Source organism: Amblyomma mixtum, chromosome 2, assembly GCF_055824585.1.
Source record: "Amblyomma mixtum isolate Tamu chromosome 2, ASM5582458v1, whole genome shotgun sequence".
Lineage (NCBI taxonomy): Eukaryota > Metazoa > Arthropoda > Arachnida > Ixodida > Ixodidae > Amblyomma > Amblyomma mixtum.
In genome coordinates this window covers 143,104,259-143,126,305 of record NC_143013.1, presented here as the reverse complement: position 1 = coordinate 143,126,305, position 22,047 = coordinate 143,104,259, and the positions used below count along the sequence as shown (strand labels likewise).

Sequence of the window (22,047 nt, the reverse complement as noted above, 5' to 3'; positions counted from 1 at the left end):
GGACCGCAAGGAGGCAGTTTCACAAGAAATTCGCGGACAACCCGTTGGGCAGCGTGTGAGAAGCTTTCGCGTACACCCTATCACAAAGCTAAACCGTCAGCCATCTTTTACGAGTGCTTTTGGTTTTTAAGAGTCCTTAACGTCTTTTCGAATGCAATTGAGTGCGTTTGCGTTTCTTGACCGCCAGTGTAAAATGTGCTCGCCCTGATTCTGAATCGGACTTTTACTTCTTCACTATACAGAAGCGCAAGTACTAAAACCGGCAAAGACAGAGCATTTTACTTCCTCAGATTTTCTATGGGTCGCCTGCCAGCGACCGGCGACACTATACTGTTTAAAATATTGGCAAAGTTTTCCCCAGCAGCGTCTCAGGACGATTTTTGAGACGACCTCCGGCTCATTAATTTAAAGCAGTTCTATGCAAATTAACGGATTAATAATAAGCCTTATTACTTGAGACCCTAATGCATGAATAATCACGCATCAGGAATCAGGCTTTTGAAACCGATTATGAAGTAAAAACCATGTTTCAAAGCTCTGTCTGTGAAAAAAGCTGGACGGCGGGAAATGCATAATACGGTTAAATTTTTGCCTGTGTCGAAGAAATTAAAAACGTGATCTGGGTGCGTTTGGGATGAGAAAGAAAATTTCGGAGAGGAAGTAGTGTAAGAACACGGTAGTCTCGAAAAATACGTAGCCTCATAAGGGAGCTCCCCCACAAGCGAAAAAAAAATGCGAAAATGTAACGTACATGCATTGTGGTAACACAGGAGTGGTATGGATTATAATGCCCGCGAGCTCTTTCATTTAGATCTTCCTCTTGTGTTTTCTTTCTCCTAATCATCTGTTCTTGCCTTCATATAACGGGTTTTTTGTCTTTTTTTAGTGTTTTTATAGTGTATTTTAAAAAGCAGCGAAAGATACGGCACTGCGGTCTGTGGATATGAATTTCACAGTATGGTGGACATTACTTCCATTGTAGTAGGCAAAGTGATTATATGATTGTTATTAACTAATTGCCTTTTTTAGTTTAGAGAACAATATTGTGGAGCTGGAGGCCTTCCACATCGTATCCGAAATCAAGTTTTTAAATTTGTAAGCCTGTATTGTAATTAGAGACCTAAAACATGAAGCTATGCGCACAAAACAACCTGATACCAGGGTACACCCGCCACATACGCCGGTACTGGTGTACTGGTTATTGGCGAATACTGAACACTGTGTCCTTAATGACTGTTTTACTTAAAGTGCCTTTAAGGGCAGACATTAGCGGACAGTAGGCAGCGTAGGCAAGAGAAAATTTTCAGAGCAAGCCAAAATATGAAGTTAGCAACGTGACTACTACTAATGAACAAAAGACTACGACAACTTACTTATCTCAGTGGGGTTACGCCATATTCCGTGTACAAGCGGTCGTGGGAGCCGTTATAGGGCTACTTTAGCAGTTTTATTATTTAATCCTTATTTACTGCACGTAGTAATTTACTCACCTGATGTACTTTGCAGTCTAGGTCGTCAGGGAACAGTTGTTCTGCTTCCTCGTAAAGCGCTCGTGCCTCGTCCAGCCGACCGGCGTTGATGAAGAACACGGCGAGGTTGTCCATTACCTGCGGGTCTGGTTCCACGGACAGGGCCCTGGATAAAGGACGGAGGAATGTTTTGATGTCGGATCTCTTTGAGCGTGCCTGATGCACCACAAAATGAAAGAGCACGGTGTGCGCTGCGGGAGTGATGCATTCATTGCTGTTCTATATCAACACTAAGGATTCACGGTACCTCAGCATACACGCTGTAGGTAACACTCGCAACGTAAACATAAGTTAAAATGTGGGTTTCCCTGTCTTTCTATTGAAAGCGTGTGCACCAGCGGCGGCTGGCATGGCGCTATCCGCAGTGATGTTATGCACATAACATTCTCCAGGCCTGTTTTAAACGTCTTCTTTAAATAAGTGAGTTTGGGCAGTAATATTGGCTTTTACACAAAATGCACATCTGTCATGTGCGGTTGTGATGTGAAGGAAATACCACTTTTTACATATACTCAATCCGAAACAATAATAAACCTAATATTGCGCATAGCTTCATGGAATTACATTAAGAAATAGCTATAACAATAATTAACAAAAGAATCATAGCTCTTCAGAGAGACATGAAAAGGTGTAGATATCAGGCGACTAGTAGCTGAGTAATTATCGACCAAGTTGCCTGGAGTAAAAATCATATACATATATGTGCAACCGATGTCTAATAGAAAACGAAAGCTAACTTTTGTTTTATAGAAGCTAAGGGTTATTCGCAGTTACCTTTTATACAGGCTCTCAGCCTGCCTGTCCAAGTTCAGGCTGCGTAGGCTTCTTGCAGCGTTCAGAAGCGCCACGGTGTGATTTGGCTGAAGCTCGAGGGCCCGTTTGTACTGTACCATGGCCTCCTCCATTCGGCCTGCTCAGTAAATGGAAGCGGCGTGCATGGCAGCAAATTGCAGCCGGGAATTAGATGGAAAATTATGAATAGGATGCGCAGCTTTAGTACAATTGTATTGGAACACTAGGGCTGCAGTCGAATGGAGTCCTCACCCGTCTTGTTCGAAGTCTACGGAAGAAATCACCGCTAATGGGGCAAAACGCAACCTCCATGAACTTTTGAAGTTCGCGAAACTGAGTAATTCAAAACTTACCATCCAAATAATGTTCCTCATTGTGATTGCAGTTGCTTTAAAAATGAATGAAAATTAAACAGAAGATGCGTTTTGACTAATTTGTGCAGCGCGAACAAGATGTTCTGCTAAAATGAGCTGGTCCAGATCATATAAACACAAAATTTCAAGGAATAGCTTTCTGTAGACAGAAATCTGAGTCACGAATGTTTGTTACGTGTCACTATGATCAGCAGAATGTTTTGCTTTCAGCTATGCCTTGCTGATCACGGGGCGACTTTCTGTATTACAGGGATAGCTATGGGATTAATTTTAAACTGTTTAAAGCGTACTTTCACGCTAGTTTGTTCCACTCATTAATGCCAGTTTTTCATGCTTACTTTTTATAGAGTACTAGCACTTGCTGTAGGACTAGTTGCTCCATGTTATTGACGGCGCAAAGGACACAGGCACAGGAAATACAAGCTAAATAGAAAGAGCGTCTACTACCAACCGGGCTTATTCGGAAAACACCACCTTTTTACGCCAGTACATTGTCACAGCCAGAACAACGTAGCAGGAAAAATTACAGAGTCATCATACAACGACTGATTAGAGTAAGACAGGCATGCGGCTACAGAAACTACAGCGCCCACCGCTGAAGCTTGGAGTACACAGACAGAAGAGAGATCCTCTACTAAAGACATAAAAAAGAGGCACTCGGGTAATTCAACAAAAAATTCTTTTGTCTGTACAAACATTCATAATATCGGTTGTCGAGCCCTGGCGACACCCACGTAAGGCATCAAGCAGACGAAGGTAGGGAGGGGAATGAAGCTTCTTCACTTTCAGTATTAAAGCGCGTGGCACGTCCGCCGCTGTAGTCTAGGGTGGCGCTCGCAAACACTCTGAACGTCAGGCTACACGCAGCGTAAGCGCATTCTGCAGCTACATGTAGCCGAGCTACTACAGTACCGTACTTGAGATGAGGAGGTCGTGAGTTTAGATCCCAATGGCATCACGTGGTTGCCATTTCTTCTAATTTCGAGTCAACCATCTTTCGGTTTGGTTTGGTTGATTGGGGTTTAACATCCCAAAGCGACTATGGCTGTGAGGGACGCCGTAGTGAAGTGCTCCCGATATTTCGACCACCTGTGCATAGGGCATAGTAGACGGGCCTCTAGAATTTCACCTTCTTCGAAATTCAGCCGCCGCAGTCGGGATTGAAGCCACGTCTTTCGGGCCAGAAGACGAGCAACGTATCCACTGAGCCACCGCGGCGGGGTCAACCATCTTTGAATTGAAAAAATGATCAGACTACTAATTTCCGACTGACTGATTGATCAACATCACAAATTAAAAAAAAAAGCTTTCGCATGCTTTATTCATTTTCATGACTGATCCCTTCAAGAAAAGCATGTACGAAGAGTACTACAAGGCCCACTGTCGACACCAAATACAAGACGTACTGCCCAACGGATTAACACGGAAGGTCCAGCTCACCCTGCGTCTGCAGGAAGGTTCCGTAATTGTTGCGTGCGTCGGCGTTCGCGTCATCGGTGCGCAGCGCTAGCCTGTGCAGCCTCTCGGCTTCACCCACGTGCCCCAGCTCTGCGGCCAGCGCCGCCAACGACGAGTACGCCTCGCTGAACTCGGGCTCCAGCTCCACTGCGCGCTCCAGCAGGGTCCGGGCAAGCTCCTTCTGGCCCTGCTTGCTGCGAAAGAGCACAAGAGAACTAAACGAAAAAGACCTGCACCTGAGGACTCCTCTTCCTTGCCGCCTATAGCCGATCTCGACACGCAAAGCCGCATCCAGCCAGAGCGCAATAGTGGCTCTGACAACATGTGTTGTCGAGGACATTGTAAGGAATGAAAATGGCTGTTCCAATATACACATGTTCCACACAGACAAAGAAGAGGCACACAAGTTCTCGACGGTGAATTTAAGGGCTTCATGTTTCGTCAGCAAAATATTTCCTTTGTGCGAGCTACTCTATCGAGGCTCGCAAAGACAGGCTTTAAGGAGAGAGCCATTTGTGTTCCTGGCATCCCCGGCGAGGCTGAGAGCGTACAGTACCCAATCACATGGCTCATATGCTGCCTGAGGGGCCGTTCACGCGAAGTGCCACTCTCCGGATCAATTCGCAGTGCTTTTAAGACTCGAGGTTGTTTAGTAGCTAGTTTAATTAGCATGACTGGTTGGCGAGTATGCGAGGCGAATTAGTCTCGAAAATGTTTGTGCAGGGAGCAAAAAATTTTAAAAGGGCAGAGACAAAGTTTTTTTTTTTTGCTTGAAATAGGCCTGCGGGTCTAGTAATCATAAAAATGAGCTTAAAACATCAGAGCACGGCGTTCACCCCTACGGTAAAAAAGAAAACGAGTTACGAGAAACTCAGTGGGACGATATCGTTCCTCTTTTATGGCCCTCAAGACGGCAACAAGACAGTGAGAAAGACAGTTGGTATCAAACGGGAAAAGATATGGGTTGGGACACATGTGTCCCTCTGTACTTCAAGGGAGCCAACTGGCTCCAAGCGTAGCCGCTACTTCTTCGCTATGTGATATTCTACAAAACAGTTATTCGCCGCCGTAAGGGCAATGTGCACTTTACAAACTGTGCAAAAATTGAATATGAGGTTTACCGTCCACTCCGCGCCATTTTAGAGAAGACCACGATTCTTGGCAAGAGCGGTAATGATAAGGCAAGGCTTGTTTTAGAAGCTTATTATATCAGAAAGCTGTCCGAACGTTGTGTCAGTGACACGTCGGTACACATATACTCATCTGAATGTGCTTTTTTAGATTCGTTTTTTATTAACTCGTCTGCTTGACGGATGTGCATTATCTGTACCTCGCTACGCGCATGCTCTTCATTTCCTTCCTATATATCCCCTGTACTTCAGCATGAATAAACAGTTGGTAGTTAGCGCTCGTGAACGTCTCAGTGTGTCTCTCTTTGTCCCTTGTCTGTATTTTTGCGCTGAATTCAATTTAACATGCTTCACCAACTAGCCCGGCAGCTTGCTTTCCTGATCCGCGCAATTTGCGCTGTGCTTGCGAGAGTCACCTCTGTCCATTTAGTGCGGCGGGAGCTACGTGCTGCGTCAGCATAAAACTGCGTCACTGCGTGTGCACAAGACTTGTCAAACCTAGCTGCGACTAGAAATATTGCGGAAAAGAGAACGCTCCATAGCCCGTCGAAATTCCATCGAGGTGAAAAAAGGATCAACTTAACCTCATTAATTCGTTTTTAATTGCCATTATATATTTGAAGGTTTCCGTAATACAGCCTCACGGTCAGAATTCTTCAATTTGGAAAGGAAATAAGAACAAACAACTCAAGTTAAATTTATTAACCTTCGCACTCTGTACCAGTATATTGTCCGCACCAAGTGGTAAAAATAGTGCTCCTGTGCACCCCGATACACAGCAGATATTCGTGCCCAAAGAAAGCTAAATTTTGCTATACTTCAAAGGCAGCCTAAAATGCAGTTCAAACAACGCACAATCTGAATCTTTTCTTTAGTAGATAGACATGTATTCTATACCTAGACCAAACGAAATTGTCCTAAGTGAAGTAGTTTCTTCAGGAGAGTTCTTCAAGTAGGTTATATTAACGAGGCTACTGAACTCGTCATCTGCAATACCGCCTCTTGCGCGCTTGATAATGCAGCTACACTATAGCAGTGCGCATCGATTGACAGAGTGTACATTAAGCTTTCGAATGATGCCCCCATTGCGCTTTTTGAACAAGAACAACGCGCAGAATGCTGGCGCGAACGTAGCCTAAAATTGAGCATTCGCGCTGCCGGATTGGGATCCGCGCGTTAAGAAACGCCGCGTGGTCTAATTCGATGCCTTGCACTACGGCTTCTTTCATAGTCCATGTGCCGCTGCATGAAGTTAAGCGCCACAAACTAGGAATTATTTTCTTTAGAATGTTCCATACAAGCTCATGAATCAATATATCGCTTTTACGAACCGAAGTGTTCCTGCAAAGGGATATAATGAACCTCAAGCGGACGTCAGTGGCTATTTCGCACTGAATATATCGATTTGTAACGGTGCTCAGCACTTCCAGACTCGCTAGACGCGGACATATGTAATTACCGCTCAAACAGGTTTCTTCAAGCGCCCCTTAAAACATGTGAGAAGCTGTTCCCGCCTCCCGCGAGGCCCGCATAGTACGCTTCTCCGGACGATTCGACAATTTTTTTTATGCCGGAGCACCCAGGTTCAGGCTCGCGTCCTGTAAAACGATGTCATGCATAGCAGTAAACGTGGCCCGCTGCGCTGTGAGTCGCCGGGGTGATTGGAGTTCCTTATTTCTCGTTCCCCAACATGCACGCCGCTGGACACGACCATCTACGAGTGCGCTCTGCTTATCAGGTGCCCTGTACAGCATATTTTCGGTTTTCGCGGAGTGGTCATATGGTGCGACCGTCTGGCAAAGGGGCGCTCGTGCTGAAGTTGCCGCCGTGAGACCTATTTCACAGCCGCCCATATCGGCTTCAGCGCCTATAAAAGTGGGTAAAATATTCTGAATAGGTTTCTGACTTTAGATTACAACATTAAATTTGCCTTCCAAGACAGTTTTTCTATGTGCTGAAGACAATGCGGGCCGCATTGGCGAGGCTTACATATTCGGCTCGTTTGCAAATATTCTACCGTGTTGGGTGCGCTCAGTGCTCGTGTTCAAGGCGTCCTCAACACACATCAGCGGCGTACTAAACACTAGATAGATTTGCCATGGTCTACACGGCGGCACGTGAGCCGGTTCGCATGAAACAGTTGCGGCCAAAATCACCAACGGCTGTAACCAAGCAGCGCACATAACGAAGAAATCGCGAGGCACCTTCTCCTTAGTTATGAGGAGGTTCAGCTTCGTCTGCACATTTTTTCGCCTTAATCAGCACGGATTTGGGAACGACACCTTAACATAGCAGTCAACTCATTTTATCTGATTTCGAAAAAGATTACCAAAAAGTTATTCAGAAGCGGCTTTTTCTATTGCATTGACATCTGAACAATGAACCCTTATTCTCGAACGGATAAGCAACTTTCTAAATAATATTTCACAGTCCCTGTATGTTAGAGCGGAGTGCTTTCCCTTGATCGCGTTGTTCCTGGTGTTCCAGCAGCTATCCTATTCACACATTTGTTCTTTAAACTAGTAGTAGTAGTGGTAGTAGACCTTTATTCGGTCATAACTAATGAATTCGTCTTTCCGATTCATGGGTGTCCTAAAATGCGATTATTCGGTTATTGCATAATCTATCCATAATCGGTTGCCATAATCTATTGCATAAAAAAGGGAAATATATGTGAAGCATTTGACAAATACACCTACTTCGATGATAATATACGAGCAAAAATTCACTCTTTGCACGAAAATTTGCACACATCCGGAAGGACACTAACATTGGTGTGTTAAGTTGAAATTTTTATTTATAGTATTTCATTTGGCATCTGCGGACTATGTGGAACGTCAATGTGGGAAAAAAAAACCTGTTGAGAAATGGCGAGCATCGCCAGAAATGACTGAAGGAAGAAAGAGGTTCTTGCTTGCCTGTAAATATTGGCGAGGTTGAAGTGAGCCCCAGGGTGGTTCGAGTTGATGCTCAGGGCCAAGCGAAAGTGACGCTCGGCCTCCTCCGTGGAGGTTAGCACAGTGCCCAGATTGTTATGTGCACTGGCGTGGTCAGGATACAGCCTGCGGAAAAAAATTATTATTTTTCGCATCTTTCTTTTGCTGAGAATATCCTGTTTCTCGACGGAAGGAAAACAGGACGCGGACGATATCGAGACTACGTTATGATGCATGTATAATTCCTGCCTAGTGCGACCTACAACTTAATTGCCTATTCTTTTTATCCGCGAGTTTACTATGCGCAAAGGAGGCGTAGTGGTTTCTGATAGGGAATCTCAAGCCCTATATGCCATGTGCACCTTATGTATGAAGATGGCAATTAGGAAACGATCAGTGCAGTTCTTTATTGTCGTCATAAATTACGGGTGCCCGAATGGAAAACGTGGTTTTTTCAGCAAGAAATATAATATTTCTCGCCAGGCGCTTCTTTATACACTTGTCACACATGTCTTCTGCGTTCTTGTTTCATTATGCTAGTTTTTGTGTGTGTGCGTTCGAGAGCTTCGAGTGCTCAAGGCTGCGGCGCATGTCCAACATTCTTGGATAAAAAACTTGCATATCGGAAAACTGTAAGGTACGGATAGAGAAATATTGAAGATAATGGTCTATTCTTACCATAGGTGCCAAAATCTATCTTTTGTAGTGTTTCCATCGCTTGCGTCGAGCAGTTAAGACAGCCATAGAAGACCAACGGGGAACGCTTTTGACGATAGCAAAACCCTTAATAGCATAAAAAATGCATAGCTGGAGACGGAAGATCTGCGGATATACTGATTGTTATAGCGACATCTTACAGTATGTCAAAAACTTGCGCGCGTAAACTTCCCCTATAAATGCTTCTGCCCCGAATTGTTGGGTATATTCTTTTTTTGCATTCCTTTTAATCTTCAACGCAACGGAGATGGATCCCATGTGACAAAAAGTCTATTCAATTTAATCTGCTGTTAAGCCCACTCTGCCGGTGTCTGTCGGGCAGGGAAACTTTATTATGGTTTCTTTTTAGGAGCGAACCTTAATTTATGTGCTTAAAAGGTGGAGCACGTTAGTTATATCATGTTCACTTTAGTTTGTTTTTGAACCTAATCGGCAAAACTTGTGTTATTTATTGCAAACATATTTGATGGTGCTGTGGGCAGTAACCAGAAAACATAAATAGAAAACGCTGTTAAGTGAGCGAAAATTATATAGTCCGACCACTCTAGTGCCCCAACCGATGAAACATGGCGTGCGGTCGTGGAACCTACTTGATGGCCAACATGTAGTGCTTGATAGCCAGCTCAGTATTGCCGAGATCCTTTTGGAGATTAGCGTAGTTGTAGTGCATCTTCGCATTTCTGGGAAGGTCTCGGATGCCCGACCTGCGAACGAGATCGGGTATAAGAGACCAAGCAATGAAATGCCATGGTAAATGTGCTTTGCAAAATTCGCTAAAGTGATATAGAAATAGACACTGATGTGAAGATGACACTGTAAAGAAACAAAGGCGATGCTGCTGGCTGAACCAAATTTATGGAGCATATCAAAGGGAACAACATTCCTGTTTTCTTTATTCTCGAATATCTTGTCTATTCACATGCAGACACGTCCACAAATGTGAAATAAGAGCAATACTATCGTTCAAATGATTTACAAACTACCTCATCGAACACACCAAAATAATGCAAAGCCTGTTTCATTTGCAATTTTTTTCTAGTTTTCTCCAATGCTACTCTTCGTTCGTGCTTAAAAGTATGAAACTGAGAGGCTGTATGTTTACATTGATTGTGATTTTGACACCCTATTGGGTTTGAGTTTCAACAGTAATGTCGTGCTCACTTCCCGCTCGATCACAGAGCTGCAAGGAGTCGAAGTGATATAGCACTAGATTTAGAGATACACTGCGTAAGAACTCTCTTTTTCAGACTTTCTGAACTGTCAAATTATGGGTGTGGATGTGATTGTTTACTCTTATCTGCTACGCCTAAGCCTAAGGAAAGTGCTCGTGGAGCTCCTCCTGGTTGTTCATGATTAGGGGTTAGCCGTAACACAAATGCATTTACGAGCTCTTATTGCTCGTGTACTTCCTTCTTCGTCTCTTAACGCGGTGCTGCGTCCTGCAGTCAAACAATATACAAAGGAGCTCAAGTATCCATTTTACTGTAATTCTAAATGCTTCTCTCGTGCAGAACTTTTCACACTTACATGGACTATGGCACTGCTGTTCCTTACGTTTACTACATCATTTAATATAATCTGTGCCGGCATCTCTTAGTTGAGGAGATCGTATTGAAGCGAATAATTTCTGCGAGTATGAAAGCATCTTTATATGTGCCACTTCAGCCCCTCATGGAATACTTAAGTTTGTGATGCGGCATACAGGTGTGGAATTTGAACACATGGTTTATCTTTTCAAACAAAACGTCTGCTGTAGGAGATTCCGTTCAGTGGGCATTTTTCGTGGGAACCTTACTCATGATCCATCTTGAAAACGTAGCAGCACGAAAAAACGAGGACAAAATAGACACAGGTGCGACAGGCTCCCGTGCTTATTTTGTCCCCGTTTTGTCCCCGTGCGGCTACGTTTTCATGATGGATCAATAGCAACTGGTCCAAACTTCGGTGCCTTTGCTTACTCCTGAAGCTGTTGCTTTTCAATGTGTCAGCGGGTGAATTTTCAGTGCTTCTCCACGCAATACTTACCACCTACAAAGGCAAACATTCAAACTTACGTTTACAAATTTGCACGCCACAAATGCTGAACAGAAATAGTGTTTTTGACGCCGGTGGCTCAAAAGAGATGAAAGAGGAGAACACTGAGACAGGAATCGCAATAGCTGCTGATATGGACACAACCACACTTAAAATAACAAAAATGTCGCCATATATGCAAAAGGATTACTATCATCCTGGCACTTACTCAAACAGGGCTTCCCGGGAGGCCCAAACCTGGTTCCTGTCCCAGGTTTTCACGGCGAAGAGCAGTACTAGGCAGCAGCACGCGACCAGGCTCGACCACCTGACCACTGCAGATTTCGTCTGAAGGCGCCACAGGCCTTGACCTACGATCAGGCACATGCCGATGCTGCGGAAGCGACAGCATGCGGGTCAGAACAGCGTAGCGGTCTTGCGCACAATGCCCTGGGGGCTGCGTGCTAATTGACACCGGTGTAAAATATTATTTGCGGTCGTAAAATCTTTAAAAAATCATGTAATCGGTCTTTTCTGTGACGTGAACGTGTTTACCACTTCTCTCTTTGACTGAACATGTCACTAGTTATGCACAGACAATGTGTGACGGCCTTTGAAACACTGTGAATGACACGTTTTGCATAAGCATATACCAAAAATACTGTGAATGCTAAATATCGTTGAAAGCAAGTATCTTGTCGCGATCTGAGTAATGTCGTGGTATTTAGAAGGGTATTATATGAAATATGATGCGATATGAGAACTAAATGTAACGTCGAATTGCTTTTCAATTACTGTTCTGGACAGCACCAAGCAGCTTTCTTTCTTTCTGTTTTGATGCCATAGATAGCATAAGAAGTTTCTCGCACAGCTTCCGCCCTCACCGGTCGATCAGCGGTAGCCCTCACGTACTACATCCGCCGCTATGGACAGGGGTGGCGCTGTCGAACACTCTCAAGGGTAGCTAACACGCAGCATAAATGCACCTGGGAGTAAAAGCTTGGAGAGCCGCCGCCGTGTCTAAGTTGGTAGAGCATCATACGCGAAATCGGAGGTCGTGGGTTTGGATTCCACATGCAGCATGGGTTTGTTTACTTTTATACTTTGTAATCAATTATCTTTAAGCCATAAAACGATTACACTATTATTTACACATTGGTCAACACAAAATATTAAAAAAAAGAATGTAGAAATATGCGAGCTTCCTTTTCTTGGTGTCGATGACTGTCGCCTTCAGTCATATGAACAGTCGGCGACGAAACTCTGTAGACCACGTGCTCCGTAACTGAATGTGATAGCGCTGTGTATCAGCCGCCCGCTGTGAACAACACTTCTAGAGGCGAACGAACAGGGTTTTGACATTCGCCTCCCCAAGTGTGGTCTCCAGCCGACGGATATTAACAAATCTATGGGCTTCGTTTACGGAGCACGTGGTCCGGAGACTTTTGTCCCCGACCGCGCGTCATGAGGAGCCCCTTATTTACCTACGCTTGTCTGATCGTGTGTTTAGCGGACATCCTACAATGTCATCTGATATTTCAACCAGCCAGTGCACTACTATTCGGTCCTCCAGTTTTGCCCCTTTAGTGCCCTCAAAGCCCGGTTGCCCGAATGGTATTTTCTGACCGAGCTGTTGTTGGCGCGTCATTGATGGGCAGCTAGATGCTCGCACCCGTCTAGAGCCAGGCCCCAGGATACTGCCTCTCCAGCTGGAAGGTTGCCCGGAGCTGTGTGGCTGCTCACTTCTGCCGTAATGGTCTCACCATGTGGCACCGGATGAGCTGCGATCAGTGTCCCAAACTTGACTCCTTCTAGCGTGGCCGCAAAATGCCTCTCATCACCCGCCAGCTTCGAGGAGCGTCTTTGTTTCTATTCTGTTTCAATGCGCGACACTAGAGCAACTTGCTTTTCCTTGTCATGTCTTTGACAACTGCGCCTGAACTAAGCTGATGCCATTTTTGCGCCTTTCGTCGCACTTTATCGCAGCGGTTGCCAGTGATGGTGCGCAACTACCAGACAATCGCTTTCTGAGATGTTACGCTTGGTGAAAACGACACTTATGGCATTTTTCGGACGTATTTTATATCTTGCATTGGAGGTTTCTTCCTGTCTCAGTTCCATCAAAAGTTTCTTATTTTTCTAAGCAGCGTGAGTTCTTGATAAACTAAAAACTCAACTCCCCAGGATGCAGGGTAACACCCATTATGTCATTTGTTTCAGTCAGCTCCGCTGTTATTGTTGCACCATCTCAACACCAGCCTTCCCTCTAAATATCGTCACCAATGCGACCGGAAAGAGCGCGGTCATGTGTCTCATTGACCAAAAATTCTACGTTTTGTTTTGTGCGAAATTTAGCCCGGTCTCTCCGCACAAGTAAATACGCACAGCCATCACGGATGAAAAATGAAACAAGTAGTAAATTCATTTTTGCCTCGGCAGCTGCTCCTTTGTTATTTATTTGCCACCGATTCATCTTGCCATAGCTGTGGGACCTTCAGCACTTTTTCGTTGTTTATTGATTTTGTTTAGATAAACGATACTGAGAGCTGCTGGCAAGCAATGGAAAAACAACGCTTAAAGTCTTTAAAGGAGCCGAACACAAAAAGAAATAACTAACAAAGATTAGTAGACAGATACTAAGCTGTAATTTACTGCATGTTGAGTGTGTTGACGGAGGCCAGAACAGAGCATAGAATAAAACGTGAGGAGAAGTGAAAAGCGACAAAAATAAAAGCTTAAAAAGTGACCCCTATAACAGAACCTCCGATCGATAACTTCCATGATTAAGGACCGTACCCGCTCTGCAGCGCATGGCTCTCGGAAGCGTCGAAATTCTCGATAACAGTGAGAGGTCGGTAACACAGCTGAACAAAGGTCGATAACGCACACGGCAAAACTTCAAAACTTGAGAAGCGCCGTAAACTGGAGGCTTTTTTTACTTCCTTTACTTTGTGTGCGGGTGCTGGAACGACTGTTCCGTAGACGGTGGCATTGAAAGCCCAGTTTTTCTCAAAGAAAAGAACCATGGTTTCGCAGATTATTTTACGGTGGTAGTATGTAAGCAACGCCAGCTTGCCCTTTTGAAAGGCTCCGAAAGCCTTTGTTTAGTCCACGGTTCTCTGGCTTCCCCATTTCCTGTATTTTTTTAGTTCAATTCTGTCTGTGTATATCAAGTATTTCAAAAACCCACTAATTTTCCCTGGAGGTGAAGTTTTAGGGTTACAGAACTTTTCTGGAGAGAGGGGGCTCGAAGACTTTCGAAGCCAATCCAAATTTCTTTTTCTTCGTTCCCTTCACTCGAATACAGTACATTCAATGACATTAATTGCGATGATCAGTGCGGGTTCTAAAGTTGTGATGAATCGTTAGTCGACATTCTAACATGAATAAACATCTGGTTTGCAAGTAAAGGCTGCTTAAGAATTCGTTCAGGCGCTAATTTAGGCCGGCAGTTCTGCAGTTAACTTCGGTTACGCTGAACCCACCTGGGTATGTAGAGTACTCTCTCGGCAACGACGAACCCAACGGACACGAAGAGGTTGGACGCCGGCAGGAAGGGAAGTGTTGCCAACAGCAGTGGTACCAGGGGGCCGCTGCCAGTCGAGCATTCCGAACCATTGCCAGTAGCAGAGATGTCGTTCTGTTAAGCGGAATTGCGAGAAAGAGGAAGCAGAGCTCTCTTTCGTCCCGCTAGAACTGAAAGGCAGTTCAGCTATTCGGGGAGCTTATATCGCTTACTTCGAGCTGGAAGACCGTTAGTGTATACACAGTGAGGTCGTAGCCTGAGTTAGAATACAACAAAGAGGATAAACGGGATAAGGTAATGAACGAGAGTTTCGGGGAGTTCATACGGGAACGACATGCAAGAATGTGAGCGAGTTTAGATAGCAATACCGTGGTAACGGTGAGGGGAGGCGGGGACACAAGAATGTGTTCTCATGAATCACTACTAGGATATAAATATGATTTGCTTTCCAGCCCTGTGGCTGCAATTTGGTAGATAATAATGAGTAATTACTGCCTTACTACCAATCTGTTCTATTTCGGAGCCTTCTACTACAAATTAGACCTACGAGGTTACGAAAGATCTTTCCCGATATTAGTTATCATCTTGTCCGTTTGCAGAGAAATAGATGAAAAAGGTCTTGTAAAACTGTTTGTTGCCTTTCAGTCAATTTCATTAAAAAGTGAGGAGTGGTGAATTCCTGGTGAAAACTGCTGCTCATTAAACATTGCTACGTCCTCACAGATTTGTCATCTTCCGAACTTTCAGGCATTGACCCGCCTAACCAAGACGGCATTATGTCGTTGTCCGTGAACGTGCAACGTGGTCTGTCTCGTTGGATTCTGTGATGAGGAGACCAGCATGAAATAGACTGGGCGAAGCTGGTACTGCATTCTGCTGCCGTAGTCTCCAGAAACGAAAATCAGGCACTCAAATGAGCTTTAAATGCACACATTACCGATCTTAAATTTCCCTTTTTTCTGCGCAATACTTAGTGTGCCTGTTGCCTGTTCTCTGCAACACCTTAGCAGACGTCACAGCGAAAAAGTATTTTAGAACTTGGCTACCACTGCTTTCAGAACAATGAAAGATTCAGGCTCGAAGATAAATGGTATAAACAATATTTGGAAACAGCTACTTTGCAAAGGACCTTCCGCGTGAGGCAAGCTTTTGTTGACTATGCAGAGATTGGAACGAGAAACCAAAATGTGCTTGAACTGAGAACTCACGTCTGCCTCGCCGTGGGCGGCGAAGATCGATCGCCAGGCGACCAGCGCCAGCGTTGCCAGCAGTGCCAGTGTTGCAAGATTCCTGAGGTCGTGCGCTGAATGGACGAGAGGAATGCTTCCCATCTGCCAGTCGTAGGACAGTGAGTCCGGACAGAGCACGAGCCAAGCATTGAAGGCGCACAGGTAAGTGTACGTGAGCAACCTGCAGACAAAGGGTGCAAGCAGATTGCATGAAATACGGCATTTGATCGCTTTTTTACAGATTCTCCTCACCCGTGGAATAAGTCAACAACAGAGAAAAGATACCGGCCAGCGGTCCTCAATTTCCTATGTTGAGCACGCGGCTCGGGCATCGTCCTTACAGAAATTTCTTTAGACAGTGCATAGAGTGTCCACATACTTTTGTCAGTAATGTCTATAAACTTGCTTAGACAAATCGTATAGACTAGTCTATATAGACAATACAATTTTCATTGACAGTCTATAGACATTCTGTAGAGTTATGGCAATGCACTTCAGGCAGAATTTTTTTATTTTTTCATAGACAGTCCACACAGTATGAATTGACAAAAGAAAATATATATACGAATGCAATAGTCGATAAAAAGTCTATACAAAATCTATAGACCACCTTTAAAAGAGCGTAGTCGGGTGAATATCTCACCCCCTAAAGACCATGTGCTTTTCGTCAACAATCACTGCGTTTTCTCTCCCAGGGGCATCGATGATGAAGAGACGAACAGATAAGGCTTGAATACGTGACACGTGTTATAGCGATGAGTGAGTAACTGCAATTGGGGTCTCCTCTAAGACAATTGAACGCCGCCACAGCTGCGGCCCAGTTAGCACTGCGTTCCCCGTTTCCTTCTAGCTCGAGTGTTTGCATCTTTTACAGTGGTTGAAAAGGCGCAATTTACGCTAAACAAAAGCGAAAAAACACTCATTTTTGTCTTATAAGAGAATACCGAGAACAGTACAAAAGAGCATGGTAGATTTTTGGTGTGCTTGTGTGTTACAATTGTCAAGCAAAATGGAGTTTTAACATCTCGCCACACATATGATCTAGAATTTTCTCTTGATTAATTACATTATGCGTTTGTTCCACTGCTAAAAATTCTCCAGAAAAGCCTTTCCAAGGAGCAGTAGCAAGCGTCCATAGTCTTCTTTCAGAAGATGAACGTTAATGGAGGGTAAAGTAAACCCTGCGCAATCAACCGGCGATCAAACGCGCGCACAGGTCCGGTTATAAATCTCGTGCACAGCACTGATCTGTGAACGTTCTTAATAGCACCGAACACATATTTATCCGTCCGCAAAAAAATATCCGTCCTGGGTAGTGAGTTTCAAGCACTGCCTCGCTTTTAATTTGTGCAGTTTGGCAACTAATTATGCTGTCCACAAAGATATCTAGACGGTGAATTGTTATCAAAAATAAGAATGCGCCAACGGCTGATCGCGGTTTTCTGACGCAATCGAGCCGAAGCGGGCAGTTCGCAAGAGGCTATTAAATAAGGAGGCTGAGCCAAACATTTTCCACTGCCAACACGTAGCATGTGCACTCACACGAAGTTTTTGTCCCGCCGGACAGCTCGTTATTCGCGGCGAGAACTGGAAAAGCGTCCGGCAGCGGGGCACCAGCCCGCCGGCAGCCGTTGAAACGAGAAGCCCCGAAGGCTGGCGATGGCGGAATGGTCCCGTGACCAAACAAGGCGGCGCCCATGCTGCTGTGCTGTAAAGCGTCTATACACTCGTTGTAATTTCACAGAAGGGCTACAAGAGGGCCGCTAAAATACGATTACAAGCGACAGGACACAAGTTCTTTTGAACGCATGACACGCGTGTGGGAGCGCTGTACACGGATTTTACGGACAACGAGCATTTTGGCGCGTTAAGGGGTTTTTCATCAATGCGAATTTGACGTTGGATACTTTCTGCGTCTTGTACTATGTCCATATTTTGCTCTTTAGGTCAAGTCGAAATCATTGCGCACAATTACGCGCTTTCGTCCCGCTTTCGTTCTGTGCATGGATTGCATCCTGGCAATGGGTGACAAACTCGTCCGATTCGTTCCATTTCTTCAAGTGTTAGTGTTAGAAATGTTCATGCCTGTGCATTTTATGGAAGGTAGATCAGTTGTAAGAAGCTGTGGTATTAATCCATTCCTTTGTTCAGCCGCGATATTCGCTCCCATTGATATACAGGACGGAAGGATTTTATGAATAGAAAATGAGTTTTGGAATCAATGACGTCCAGCAGGGACCGGTGCTGGCGACACCTTTTTCATCATCATGGGATGGTGCAAAGTAGTTCGAGGAGGCCGGTGCTGCCAGGTGCCGGGCTATAATTAGTTTTAGTGCAGGCTAGACTCGCAGCTAGTGGTGGATCTGCGCTTGGGCGATTAAAAAAACGCTCAGAAGGCGTCTGGGGCAGACAAGCTAAACCCACTGGTAATGAAAATTTGGAGTGGCAAACAGAGTTAGTGCGATCTGAAGTCGATCTTGCGAAGCGCGGAGAATTTCAGACTCTAATCTACTCTACAAGATGCAACTCTACTAGAAGAAACAGTCAATCTCTGTGTCGGTGTGATCCTTGACCTTTACTGACCTTGATAAGCCGGCATAACAACACAATAACTTTATGTCAAACTACGCACAACAGGGGGCTACACCGTGTCCATCACGATTCACCATAATGTCATGACATCTGGCCTTGACCATGAACTTTGACCTTTGACTTATTGTATGCTTCCAGTCAGTGACGACATGGTTAGTAATCTTTTCTATAGAGACTTAAACCTTGCAAAACTGTGTCCAGCGAGGCTGGAGCTATCGCTCGTCCTTTGAGTGCAGCTGTAGTCAAATTTCTGTCCCTTTTCGCTTGTTCAATGTAAATCTGTGACCTGTGCAACCACTGCACACTTAATACTCCATTTCACAAGCGCTCTGATCGCTGCGGCGATCTCAGCCAACTAGAACGACGTGCGCTGGAAAACCGTGTTCCTCCGAGTCCTTCACCCCGTGACTGGTGGCTCCATCCCTGGGAAGGAAAGAGCACTAGTGTCCAGTTGCTGCGTGCAGGCAGACTCGGCGGACGCCATGTTTATGAATGAAGCACACCACTAGGCAGCAGGCCTCCGCACTTCTGTGTTCGTGTGTACTTTCCCTGGTAATTTAGCCAGTGAATGAAACTGTCGGAGTACTTTCCTGAATAACCTTTTAAATTACTGGAATAATTGTTTATAGTTACAACACTGCTCAAATATTCAAGGAACTGTTTGTTTTCATGCTTGGCCCTGATTGGACGAGGAAACCCACCTTTCGCATTGCGGAAAAAGACTTTTTAGATGACGTATAGCTCTTTGGAGGGGACCGCTGTCAGGTATGTGGCGCTTACCCTGGCAATACACATCCATATTCGACCTGTACACGCGCCACACAGTCAAAAGTCCATCTCCAACAGAGTTTAGTAGGAGGCCAGGGTCACCTTATCGCCGGCCGACCTCTCCACCTTTCTTTTCAGTAAATTATTTTCTCTCGCTCTCTTACCCACTACGTATACTTTTCCTGAAAGGGCTGAGCCGCTTCTCCTGCAACACTACATCAAATGTTGTGACCAGTGCTCCTGCCAATATAAATCACTTGTTGGGTAAACCATACCGCTTCGAGCCACAGCCTCAACTCACCAGCTTGAGACGGTGACCCGGACCTGGGTCGTGCAGTCAACGTTTTCTATATATCTCTATCTCTCTGTCCGAAGCGTGAGCAGCTCTGGAGGGGCAAAGTCGTGGGGCGTAGTAATTGCAGAAGTAGGGACTAGAGCCTGTGTGCGGCGCCGGAGTCGATCCTTGAAAAGCCTCGGACAGGGGGTTTAAAGCTCAATTCTCTTTCTCTTGCTAAAAATGGGTGGCATCAACTAGGCTGAGGACTGTGGGCGGTGACGAGTTGGAGTCACCAGCTGGAACGTGCTTTTTTGCACTAACGACATATTCAACGTGAGTCACTTGTGACACGTGGCCCGTGAGGTGAATAACGTTCTGGCAGGGCACGGGGTAGGAACTGGCGCGTCGAATAGCACAGTTCACTGAAGGGTGTCGGTGCAGATGAGGATGCATGATGCTGGCTAAGGTGATCATTGGAATAGCGGCTACAGAACGAAGCTCTTCCTGTAAGCCACTTTTTCCGCGCAACAGGAAAGAGGTTACGAAATTTTAAACTAAGGCCTCTTCGTTGGTCTCATTTTTTATCGGCTTCTCTTTTTCGTCTTCTGTCCGCAAATGAGTGAGATTTTCTAACAAACTCTGCTAGCTACCGAGCCGAGTAAGAAACTCATCTTTATAGCTGTTATGCACGGCCTCCACAGCTATCGTGCAGTATAGGTCAATTGGACATTAGTACCGTCCGCAGCAGTGGTGTACCAATAAGTGGCTCCTCCACGGTAGCGATTCCTTTCATGTACTGACCTTGTGAGGATCCTTGGCGAGAAAGACGCGGGGTTGTCCGCTTCGCAGAACTGAGGTAGGCTCCCGTGTAGCATCCAAAGCCTGAAGGACAGCAGCAGAGCCAACTGTAGGGGCACAAAAAAAAATGAGTGCGAAATAAGCGCCCGTCGGTCGAACGTGCATCCTCAGAGCATTTTCGCATTACAAGCGATACCCGGTGTTTTATAAAGAACGGCAATTACATACACTGCAAAAAGATGGCGTCTTTTTACAGTCTTGAAACGCATTGGACATGTGTGATCCATCAAATAACTTTGACTCTCTCCTGAATGAACCTAACCTAACCTAACCTAACCTAACCTAACCTATTGTAACCTAACCTAACCTAACCTAACCTAATCTAATCCTTGTTGTTCTCAACCTTTCGTCTAGAGATGACTTCAGTATAGCTGCAGACTCGATTTTAACCCGATTCAAAGGTATCATGAAGTCAATGAATTTTTGCATAGAACTTCCGGCTCACGATTCCATTCAGATTTTAGATATTCACCTGTATTTTAATTCTGTTGGTCATTTTTGCTGGGCTTACGAGCCACGGTCCAAGAAAGAGCTACTACCTTACGACTCTTCGCATTCGAAGCTCATTAAGCGAGGCATAGCAGCCACATGTCTCAGGTCGGCGCTCCTCAAGTCATGTCCGCACAAAGTTGGTAGTAGTTTTGACAACCAGGTTCAAAGACTTAAAGAAGCAGGCTTTCCTGGCGATGTTCTTGTGGCGGTCGCAGAAACTCTAAAGAAAGAGTTACACAAAGAAAGAGAACACATCCAGTTATCTAAGATAAATGTACCGGGACAACAGAAATGGAAGTTTGAAGTTATGCCCTATGTACAAAGGCTCTCGCACAACTTGAAGAGAGTAGCAGCAAAATTTGGTATTGATGTGGTATTTTCAGCTCCCCTCAAGCTTGCAAAGCTTTGCGCTCTGGCAGATCATGAGAGCGTCAAGAATTCAGGGTGTAGCACAAAACACAAGAAGCCGCACGTCTCATGCGCCACAGATATTGTTTATCAAATCCCTCTACGCTGCGAAAGTCTGTACATTGGGCAGGCGGGCAGATGCCTAAACGTGAGGCTGAGTGAACACGCATCTTCGCTTCGTCAGCAAAGTGATGAGCACTTGCCAAAGCATTGCAAGAGCTGCCCAGGTTGCTTTCCCTCTTTGAACCGCACGAAGATTTTAGGAAGGGGTAAAGATCAATTGGCGAGGGAAATCTTGGAAGCTCATGAAATATCACAACGCGGTAGTGACACGTGCATTAGCACACCATCTATTTATCTAATGAAAAAAGAAAAACTTTCTAAGACGCACTTAATGTTTGTAAACAGTATTCATGACCGGTGGCTATTCCTCCCCTTTTCGTCTCTTTTTCTTTTACCGGATTTTCTAGATTATCACAGTTTTGCCATTCTTTCAAGTTTGCGCATGCGTGTCTTTGCTCGAGAAGGGATGTGTCTTCCGTTTATCGATTACATTCAGTTGTAAGCTGTAGCCCCGTCCTGTCCTCATCTTTCTGTGTCCTGTTTAAATGCTACTTTTGTTCGTTCAGACTAACCTAACCTAACCTAACAGCCCATTATCAGCTTTCAAAACACTTTAACTGCTTTTCAGACTTGACTCATGTTCTGTTTGGCGGTCCTCATGGCTCACTGCTCCCCTTTTATTTTTTTCTTTACACCTATGACAAAGAGAATGAGGTGAATGTCAATATTTATCTATTCATAGTCTACTGTATGACTTACCACGAAACCGAGAACTAGACCTACAAAGTAGGCGTAAACAGTGCCCTACATGGAATCGCACATCGGTGTCATAAGTGCCGTATTGCAGTCGATAAGTTCGCAATTAACAAATAAGGCGGCGCGCTA

At 45.0% G+C, this 22,047-nt stretch overlaps 1 protein-coding gene across 1 annotated transcript in view; it reads right to left on the bottom strand.

Annotated features, from left to right (window-relative positions):
• The window catches only part of LOC149361112 (protein O-mannosyl-transferase TMTC1-like), a 142,499-nt gene that overhangs the window by 4,614 nt on the left and 115,838 nt on the right, over window positions 1–22,047 (bottom strand). The window contains exons 6-14 of the mRNA XM_089572589.1: window positions 20,143–20,246; window positions 15,684–15,885; window positions 14,435–14,589; window positions 11,179–11,343; window positions 9,527–9,640; window positions 8,202–8,345; window positions 4,136–4,347; window positions 2,304–2,439; window positions 1,491–1,635 (exon numbers count right to left, since the gene is read on the bottom strand). Coding sequence (XP_089428715.1) covers window positions 1,491–1,635; window positions 2,304–2,439; window positions 4,136–4,347; window positions 8,202–8,345; window positions 9,527–9,640; window positions 11,179–11,343; window positions 14,435–14,589; window positions 15,684–15,885; window positions 20,143–20,246 — 1,377 coding nt within the window. The remainder of the gene's footprint in view (window positions 1–1,490; window positions 1,636–2,303; window positions 2,440–4,135; window positions 4,348–8,201; window positions 8,346–9,526; window positions 9,641–11,178; window positions 11,344–14,434; window positions 14,590–15,683; window positions 15,886–20,142; window positions 20,247–22,047) is intronic.